The sequence below is a fragment of the Lipotes vexillifer genome, unplaced genomic scaffold, assembly GCF_000442215.2.
Source record: "Lipotes vexillifer unplaced genomic scaffold, Lipotes_vexillifer_v1.1 scaffold570, whole genome shotgun sequence".
NCBI lineage: Eukaryota > Metazoa > Chordata > Mammalia > Artiodactyla > Lipotidae > Lipotes > Lipotes vexillifer.
In genome coordinates, this window is record NW_006777801.1 from 948,994 (window position 1) to 958,639 (window position 9,646).

A 9,646-nucleotide genomic window follows, 5' to 3' on the forward strand; every position below is an offset into this window, starting at 1 on the left:
CCTTCTTGCACCTTCTCAGTCTTGGGTCTTGTCGTCCTCCATGGGCACTGCATAGGGAAAGCAGCTGCAGGCTAACGAGGCTGTAGACCCCACTCCTTGAGGTGAGCGTGCCTGGGCTCCCTGCCTGATGCAGAACAGGTGCAACATCCATGCCAAGACCCGGCTCCATCACCACTTCGACATCCCCCCCCCCGACCGACAGAGGAAAACACAAACTTCATATACTATTATCTTTTTTAATTCTCTTTCATCATTCATGTTTGTTTAGAACATTACAGTAGGCAAGAAGGGAAAAATAACTGCATTTTTAAATGTATATTATATGAAACCATGCCATTGTCTTTTAGGGAAAAAAAGCATTCAAAAATTAATTTGATATTAAGGTTAAAGATTAAGACCAACATCCAAGTAAGCCATTTGTAAGGTTAAGTGCAAGTCGTGTTTTCATTCCAGTGAGTTTACAGAGATGCTGGCATGATGTGTATGATTTGAAACAGTCAAATCCTCGAAGGTTTCTGCACTTGGATTTAAATAAAAACTAAAATGTCAGCATAGTTTCAGTGGCTTTCAATTTCCTGTTTGATCTCAGAAATGTACGGATGGTCTTTGCCATGAGCTACTTCCATGATGGCAATGGCCTAGGAGAGAGAGAACAGGGCTTGAGAGCCTGAAGCCAGTCCCCTTGCCCTTCCCCCGGGCTAACTTTAATTCAGGCTGGACCTCTCTGCTTGAAGGCACAGGATGCAAACTGGCTTTCAGAGCCTGTGTTAGCCTCCAGAGTCTGGCTTTTTTTAAAAAAAAAAAAAGAGGACAAGATTCTCTCACATCCAACTAGTCACCCAGTCTCTATGGCTGAGGAAAATATTCTTCAGTAGCTGAAGAAATGACAGAGAAATTGATTTAGGGACAAACCTTTTTGATTTTAGTTCATATTACTAATGTGTAAGACATGAACTAAAATCGTTTTTCCCTTTCAAAAAGTGCATGCTTACATCTTTATACATATTCTTTAAAAACTTAAAAATAGGCACAAGTTTCAAGTGAGGAATCCAGAGAGTACACATTTAATAAGGTTTCTTTAAGTGCAAGAGTTTCCAGTGGCTCCATTACTTTCTAGCTCTGTGACCTTGGGCAATTTACTTTACTCTGCGCCTCACTTTCCTCATCTGTAAAATAGGAATAACACATACTTCTCAGAGTTGTTGATACACATAAAGTGTTTAGAATAGTGCCTGGCATATAGGAATTACATATCTAAGGTAATCCATAATAATTTATTTTGCTCTTTTGTATTCAACTGTATTCTTCACAGATCGAAAAACTTAAATTATTCCTACATCCCCCAAACAGGGAATTTTTGATGGCCTGTGACTCTGACGGGCCTTCCTTTCTATTCTACCATTCTCTTCCTAGATCTCAAACCAACAGGAGTGCAAGCGTTCAGGAATCGCCTGGTTTAAATGTCTCTCCTTGCCCTCTGCATTCACGTCAGGACTTGTGTTCCTTCCTCAGATCTACTCTATCCTTCAGTGATCAGCAATTAGTTACTTAACAGCACTCTGCTGTTGAGACCTAACTGGTTAATTTTTTTCCAACCTCACCAAAGCAATAAATGTCATCTTAGAAGACAACTTCCACAGTTTAAAAACAGAAAATTTTATTCTTAACTCCCACTTCTAGGCTGAGTCAGCCCTGGCCCTTCCATTTGGGATGTCGGACCTTACTCCATCTTTCTGTATACTGTACTGGGAAGATTTGGGGAATCTGGAGAATTAGGCATCCAGGCCTAGTCCACGGCCCCAACTTTCACAAAGATTCTCTTAACAGGTATAAACAGACTGTCCAAAGGTTACATTTTATGAACCTTTGTCTTATACATAAATAATAATTGTCCCAAAGATTGTATTTTATCAACTGTTGATTCCTATATAAACAGCAATGAGAACCAATAATTGGGATGGTGGCTGTGCTCCTGTGAGCGGCAGGGCCTGGCCCCTGGCCCACTGGCAGGTCCTGGCACATAACCATACTCAATGAACGCTAACAATGATTATTAAGCCTATTTTAGAAACTGCAAATGGATAATCCTCATGCTGAGGGCCTCTCCAGACCCAACTGCCTTGATTTCACCACAATCAGGCAACACGAATCTATAAATCCTAAAGGGCAGAAATTTGGAGAATTCCCTCACTACGGTCTCCTGACCTATCCATGGCCTCTTTTTTATTTTTTCTTTCTTTTTATCGGTAATAGTGGACCATAAAAGACATTTTAATAATGCCAGCCTCGTATCATGATCACATACTTATAGCACTTCCATGGCTTCCCAGGGAACAAAGGGCAAGTACCCCCTTCCCCACAGCCGTGAACCTGTAACCACAACGTGGACACCCCTTTCCCAACAGAAGGGTCAGGATGCAAACGTGCCAAAGGCTCAGTTACTTACTACCCTGCCGCCTGCTGAATCCACCCCCGTCCCACTCCTATGGCCGGAGGGCGGCCAAGGGCTAGTCTTTCTCCACGACTCCATCAGTCACCCGAGTCCTGCAGGAAGGGAAGTGTGAGGAGTCCGTCAGGCACTGGGCCTCCTAACCTCACATCACACACATACCTTCTTCAGAGCTCTCTCCCCAGCAGCTTTATTCTCCAGGCCCATGTACAATCTTCCCAGCTTCAGCCACATGGAGGCCACGTTGAGGGAGTACAGAGGATAGTGCTTACTGGAAGGAGAGAAGAGACAACAGGCCACCTTGTCAACGGCTGCCGAGAGCCCACAGGCCGGGTGCAGTGAGCTGTGGTCGCCTGGCTGATGAACACACTCTCCACAGCAGCCAGGCTCCTCCAGACCCCGGCAGGTGCTGGGTGGAGGGCATGGATGGTTCAACCCTGTCTACCCATCGTGGATGCACTTCATTTTATGCAGTTTGTGTGTTTCTGAAAAACCACATTAAAAACTACAGGGGAGATCCTATGGAAAAACATATATAAACACAACGTTCAGTCCCAGCCCCAGATTTTTGTCTTTTAGGTGCACGCATCACAGGGCATTGGGAAAATTCCCTCTTTATGAGGACAAAAATTCCCTCTTTATGAGGCCTATCCCCTCATATTAAAAAGACAGTATACTTAAAGATACAAACATACTAATGTCTCAAGACCTCGGCTTTCTGTCACACTCTACGATATCAGTTGGTTTGGCAAAATTATAAGCTCTCTGAAGTCAGGTACACACCTCCTACTTCTTCTAGATATTCCTTCTCTATTGCCCAGGAGAAGGCTTTGTAGACAGCAGGTATTCTCTCTGGTTTAAACTGAAGGCTGACTGATGGGGCCTGCCTAGGAAGGAGCCATCTCCCTAGGAACGGAGACCAGGAGGCAGCTGGTGTGTGTGTGTGTGTGTGTGTGTGTGTGTGTGTGTGTGTGTGTGTGTGTGTGTGTGTGTGTGTGTTTTCAAGGTGTTTATTTACAGGCTGGTCTGTTCTACCTGCTCTATCCTCAAAGTCCATCCAAAAGAGACACATTCTATCTGTATTCCTAGGCAGCGGGCAGCTCGCTGCCCAGAGGGATCCCTAGGGCCAGCAACCAAGAGAAGGCCAGGGCTGGGCCCCCCAGAAGAGCTCCCTAAGCTAACAGAGGGTCCAGCACAGCAAGCCCTGCTGGGAGAGCAACCACAAGGCCAACATTCACTCTCATTCTCCGTCTCTCTCCCTACAGATCTACAGAGGGAAGTGTGCATGGCCCAGAGGACTTCCTCACCCACCTCAGGAAGGAGGACAGGCTTTGAGATTATCCCTAAGTATCAAATTCCGTTTCCAGGAGCAGATTTTAGGAGCTGGCTTCCCCCGTGGGCTCCCCCTGCTGGCTAATCAGGGCACTGTGAGGTAAGCGGAGGGCCGACTGGGCAGTGGAAATTCAGACTGGACATAAACTTTACAGTCCCCAATCTTAGAGCTTGAAGAAGTACTGAGGGCTTCTCAAAAGCCCTCAGGGTGTTTCTGGAACACAGAGGTTTCAAGTCCAATACCCAGAAATTCTGATCCACTTGGTCTTGGAGAGGACCCTGTAAATGCACAATGTAAATGTGTTTAACAGATGCCCCAGTGATCTGATCTAGGCCAGCCAGGCCCTGAAGTGGCTACTCAGAGCCTCCTTCTGTCACCCACTTTAAGGTTTACTAACCCTCTCAACATGGAAACTTGCCCATGGTTAACACTGATTATCACTACAAGTTAAAATCCAACTTATTTTATTCAAATCTAGGGGAGGATATTAAATAACCACAGAAAACACACCAGTCCCAGAGCTTCCCCACTTGCAAAACTGATGCTGCACCCTGAAAAAAGCAAAAGAAGGGGACAGAAAACCACTAATGGATTACTAAGTGCCATTTAACTTGGAAGGCATGGGAGGGAAACGAAACAAACCGGTGGCTTTTAAATACTGGTCTGAATTAACTACTGTGGACGGAGTACCCTGGATGGGTCCTGGGAGGGATCCTGCCCCAGCACCCCTGGCATCACCTCAGCCTGCCTCCCTGGGTGCCTCTTCTGGGTGGTGGAGGGCACAGGCCGGGCCCAGCGGAAGCACCCTGTGCCTGCACCTCCAGATTTGTACAGAGTAGAGAAAGCTGCTCCTGGCGTGCTCCAACATGATAGCGTCAAGACAGTACAGCCAAGGAACCATTCTAAATCACCCACTTCCATTCTGTGCTAAGATGATGGGAAGAGCCACTGCAATCACCTGTAGGGCTGGATGATTTTCTGTCCGTACCGCAGGGCTCCCTCCCAGTCCTGCATGTACAAGCAGACGCCCATGGCCTGGTACATCATGTGCAGCATGTACACGTTACTGTCCTCAAACACACAGCTCATCTTCTCCTGGCTGAGCTCGCAGATCTCCAGCAGCTCACTAGGGGGTGCTCTGGAGTCAAGGAAAGGACAGGCCTGGCAGATGAGCTAGGAGGCTTCCCAAGGCCCCAGGGGCAAGGAGTTACTATTTTGTTCACTCCACCTCTAGCTTCACCCCTCCGAAAAAGTAAACTACAGAAAGCCTGGCAAAAGTGAAAGGAGTCATATTTTTCTGGAAGAAAAAGACTAGGAGAAACTGGAGACCTCAGCTGTTAAACACAAAGAATTTTAGCCACAGGGAACAGAGCCTCCTTTCAGCTGTAAACAACGTTGATTAGAATCAAAAATCTTCAATTTTCTAGTTAAATTTAAATCCTCAACCAAGCTGAGAATTTTCGCTAAAGTTCTTAAGGAAAAAGTCCCCACCGTGGGAATGTTCTTTTTTACACTCAGAAAAAAATGTGTCTTTCTCCAATTTCCTGTCACTGGTTTTCTTTCTTTCTTCAGTACGAATCTAATGCCTTTTCAACACCCAAGAAAATGCTATACCATAGCGGTTAAGAATATGGATTGTGGGCTTCCCTGGTGGCGCAGTGGTTGAGAGTCCGCCTGCCGATGCAGGGGACACGGGGTCGTGCCCCAGTCCGGGAAGATCCCACATGCCGCAGAGCGGCTGGGCCCGTGAGCCATGGCCGCTGAGCCTGCGCGTCCGGAGCCCGTGCTCCGCAACAGGAGAGGCCACAGCAGTGAGAGGCCCACATACCGCAAAAAAAAAAAAAAAAAAAAAAAAAAAAAAAAAAAAAAGAATATGGATTGTGCTAGCAGACCTGGGGCAAAACCTGGCTCTGCCCTGGTGAACTGTGTCCCTTGGGCAAATTACTTGCTATCTATGAGCCTGTTTCCATCTGTTACACAGCAAAACTCTTGGTGAGGTGCCTTGCCCAAAGGAAGATACCCAGTCAGTGAGGGTCTTCAAGGAACAGTTCTGCAGTTTTAGACAATAAAAGTCTTCCAAAAGGATGCGCTCCTGAGCAAACTAGTCAAACGAGGAGAAACAGATAAGGTCAACATCGTGAAATGCTGATGAAGTTGACTCCAAGTGATGGATGGCGAGTAAGTCTTTAAACATTTACCAGGACACGTCCTTCCTCCAATATTCAGAATCTGAAACCCATTCTGCTCCCGTTCCCCGTGCCCAACTCCCCAACACCCCCTGTAAGGGAGGGCTGGTTGTAAAGGATATATTTGTAGTGCTTGGCCCGCCGGAACTCCTCAATGACACTGCGTGCATATCTGACCATGTCACGGATGGCTTCTGCCTCTGGGGGATCATTGAGCTTCCGGATTTCCACCTTGGCCTTATCCTGAGGAAAATGTCCACAGGTTACTTCCCACGGAAACCATACTGATGGGGAAACCTCTCAAATAGCACATTTTCCCATGCAGAGGTAGAGGCCTACCCATTCTAAAGTTACAAAAGAATGAAAGGGAATCAGGCAGGGGGTCTAAGAGAAGTTCAATACTCATTACGTTTTTACAAAAAAACAAAAATACTAATTTTCTAGACCCTCCTTATCGAGGCAAGACACTGAGAATATGTTTGCTGTGGGCAGATATGTGTGTTCAGACATCTGTGAAATCAAGAGAATAGAATAAGGAGGGGTGGCATTGACAAAATAATTTGCGCAATGCCACAGAAAATTCTTCAGATTCTGGTGAATAGGTGGGAAAGTTTGAAAATGTTTCTCATGTGCTTTTTCCCTTCCCTCTCTTTTGAGCAGCCATTTCTTTTCAAGACATAGCAATTTGGCAAATCCTTCTCTTATTTGAACAATGTGATGGAAATGTTTTAATCAGCTGCGAGAATCAGGTTTGAACAAAGATCTAGTCTAACTGGATTCCCCCCGGGCTATGCTAGTAAGGCGGTTTAAAGCCTCAAAAATACGACAGGAGGAGACGCCCCAAGTCAGACAGGGGCACTCGCTTGGCACAGAGGCCCTGAGAGAGCACAGTCAGCACTTGTGCCGGGTCGGGGAGTTTACCTTGTCTTTGGTGGTGCACTCCTGGCACTCACAGGTGAAGAAATAAGAATCTCTTAACCGGTCATTCCTATCTTCTGTTGGGTACAGGAGATCAATGTAGCTGGTAAAAACCTAAAGGGGTCCAAAAAGTTGATGCTGCAGATTGCTACAGGCCAACTCACGCCTCATCCTGCCTGTCGCTCTGCAAACGTTCCTGATGGTGGCCTTGCAGGGACAGGAGGGCCAGAGCTCAGGATACAGTCTTTTACCTTAACACACTGAATTCCTTAAACTGAGCACCCGCTAGTGGTGGTGAAGAGAAAGGGCTTCTCTACCCATCCCCTACAGAATCAAGGAATCCCTAAATCGGTAATTTGGAAGATTGAAAGCGTCCCGCTTCCCTCCTCCCCAGAGAGCAAGCTGTGAATCTGGCCCAGCAGTAGACACCCTTGTCGTGTGTATAGAAGCAAAGGCCACAATGGGCAAAGGGCCTACTCATCCTTGGGATTGGCCCTACACTATCTCTTCCTGGTCTTTGTTTAGCCTCTTTGATCTCACAACCCGGGACGGCCTAGATGCACTGCTGGGTGGGTGCAGGGGGAACATGAACACACACACACGGTGTGTGTCCCTTTATCCTCCCATCAGCTGGCAATGGAGCAGGAAGCTCGGCTCAGCAGGCCGGGACAGGTCAGCACAGGGAGGATGCAGCTCCTAGGCCACCAGCAAGCTGCTGCCTTACCCAGCCGGGCCAGAGAACTTGGAAAAGTCATACCTTTGGGCTCATCAAGTTCTCCCGTCCTTGCTTTTTTCTAACGGGCTCTATAACTGAGACTTGCAGCATATGGAGGAGGCCGGCATTTAACTGTCCATTATCTACTCACTGGGATGGCACTCGCTGCTCATCCCACACCATCAGGCAAACGTCTGACTGAACAGATGGATGTCCCAAAGCCGTCACTGTGCCAGTAACCTCGGGCACTGGCAGGCAGGCGAGGGTGGGGGACCCACACGGGCTAGGTGCTTGCAGGTGCCCTGAGCTCTCCCCAGTGCAACGGGCAGTAACAGAGACCCTGTGGCTCATCTGACACCCCAGGGAGTGGCTTTTTCCCCTTTGGGGGCAGGTAACCCCCAAAACAGTGACTTGCCCAAAAGGAGATTGCATTTCTGATCTGTGACAGCAGGAGGGCAAAACAACAGGGGCAAGCCTTGCCCTGCCCCAGTGGCCGGAGCCTGCCTCATCTCTTTGAAATGACTGATGGGCACATGGTGCAACACACAGAAGGGCCCAGAAGGTGGCGACAAAGGCCGCTCGCGGCCCAGACACAGCCAGTCCAGGTGACAAACTGCTCCAGGCAGCCCCAAGCACGGGTCCTGGTGACTTAGGTTCCTACTGACTGCAATCGGCTGTTTTAACAAAAGAGGCACAGGGCAGCCTCCACAAGACATTCGGAAACCAAGATACCCTGACTCAAAACAAGATGCCTTCCTCAGGACGAATTCCACAAAGGGTGGAAAGTCTGATGTGTACCTGGGGTGTGGGGCTCCCAGTTTATCTGTGGGTTAGTTAACAAGGTCCAGAGAAACCGAGGCCCATATCATTTCATACACTAATCATGGTATTTAAAAAATTCTAAATATCCAGACATGCAACTTAAAAAATAGCATTAGAGATTATTTAAACTGAAATGTATCTAAAGTGGGTGATTACATTCCCTAAAAATTCCTGTGTCTTGCTAGGTATATTAGGATTTACTTTAAGAAAGTATAGCATACATCTGGCAAGGCCTGGCCAGCGTTCTCAAGGCACCTGACAGGGTAGTCATGGACCCACAGCACAGGAAAGGAGAAGGGAATCGCTGACCAGATTCGCTCCATATCCCTAAGTTAGGGAGGGAAGCTAATGGTGGCCCTTGGGCACAGACTGCCTCTACCTGTCCCATCAAGTGTGTACACCTGGCCATCTGCATTCCATTCCTAGAAAGTGAACCCTCCCAAGTTCAGATGTGGAACTGATACGACGTGAACCATTGATGTCATTTGGAGTTGTAATTCGTCAGCTACTGCTGGGTTGCTTTTCTCTTTGCGGGCCGGCGGGGGGAACAGGCCAAAATTCATGAATCAAAAATAAACTCAAACCCAATTATTTGGAAATGGGAATAAACAGACTCTAAGACTGCATTTTGCTCATTTTGGCAGTCTCATTTTTCTATAAATCTCTGTGAGGAACCTTACTCGAATCTATTCTTCCCTGGTTTCTTTTTTTGGCCACAGATGGATGGACATGGCGAGCGCCAAATGGAAGCTGAAAGTTTGGATCAAGCCACAGGTCTGACCCTGAACCCTGGAGGGGCTGAGGATGGTACCCACCACACGGCTGCCCTCAGCCACGCACTCACCTCCTCTCCCGGGTGGATTTCCTGTACAGCTCTGACTTCGGCCAGGGTCCCCTTGTAGGTCACAATGACATTGGGGCAACAACTATGATTCATCAGTGCAACACTGTCAATCAGAAGAGAAAACCCAATGTTCTCAGGAAGGCAGACAGACTGTTCAGGTAACTCCTTGGCCACTTACTCGCTTAGTTACAGAAACTGGATCTTTGTAGGACATTAAAAAAAAAATCTAACAGCTGGCCATCAGAGTCTAAGAGGTTGTTGTGCATGCATTTATGACAATATCTAACATCTTAAATTTGAACAGTACTGAAAAGTGAAATCTGAAATTCAGAACGGTGATTTCTAAGCCAAAAACAAAACCAAACCCCCCCCCCCCCCA

General features: G+C 47.3%; 1 protein-coding gene across 1 annotated transcript in view; it reads right to left on the reverse strand.

Annotated features, from left to right (window-relative positions):
- Positions 1 to 222: 222 nt before the first annotated feature.
- SMYD2 (SET and MYND domain containing 2) overlaps positions 223 to 9,646 on the reverse strand; it is a 51,672-nt gene continuing 42,248 nt past the window's right edge. Inside the window, exons 7-12 of the mRNA XM_007451290.1 lie at positions 9,268 to 9,370; positions 6,890 to 7,000; positions 6,091 to 6,211; positions 4,741 to 4,915; positions 2,612 to 2,720; positions 223 to 638 (exon numbers count right to left, since the gene is read on the reverse strand). Coding sequence (XP_007451352.1) covers positions 558 to 638; positions 2,612 to 2,720; positions 4,741 to 4,915; positions 6,091 to 6,211; positions 6,890 to 7,000; positions 9,268 to 9,370 — 700 coding nt within the window. The 3' untranslated portion in view covers positions 223 to 557. The remainder of the gene's footprint in view (positions 639 to 2,611; positions 2,721 to 4,740; positions 4,916 to 6,090; positions 6,212 to 6,889; positions 7,001 to 9,267; positions 9,371 to 9,646) is intronic.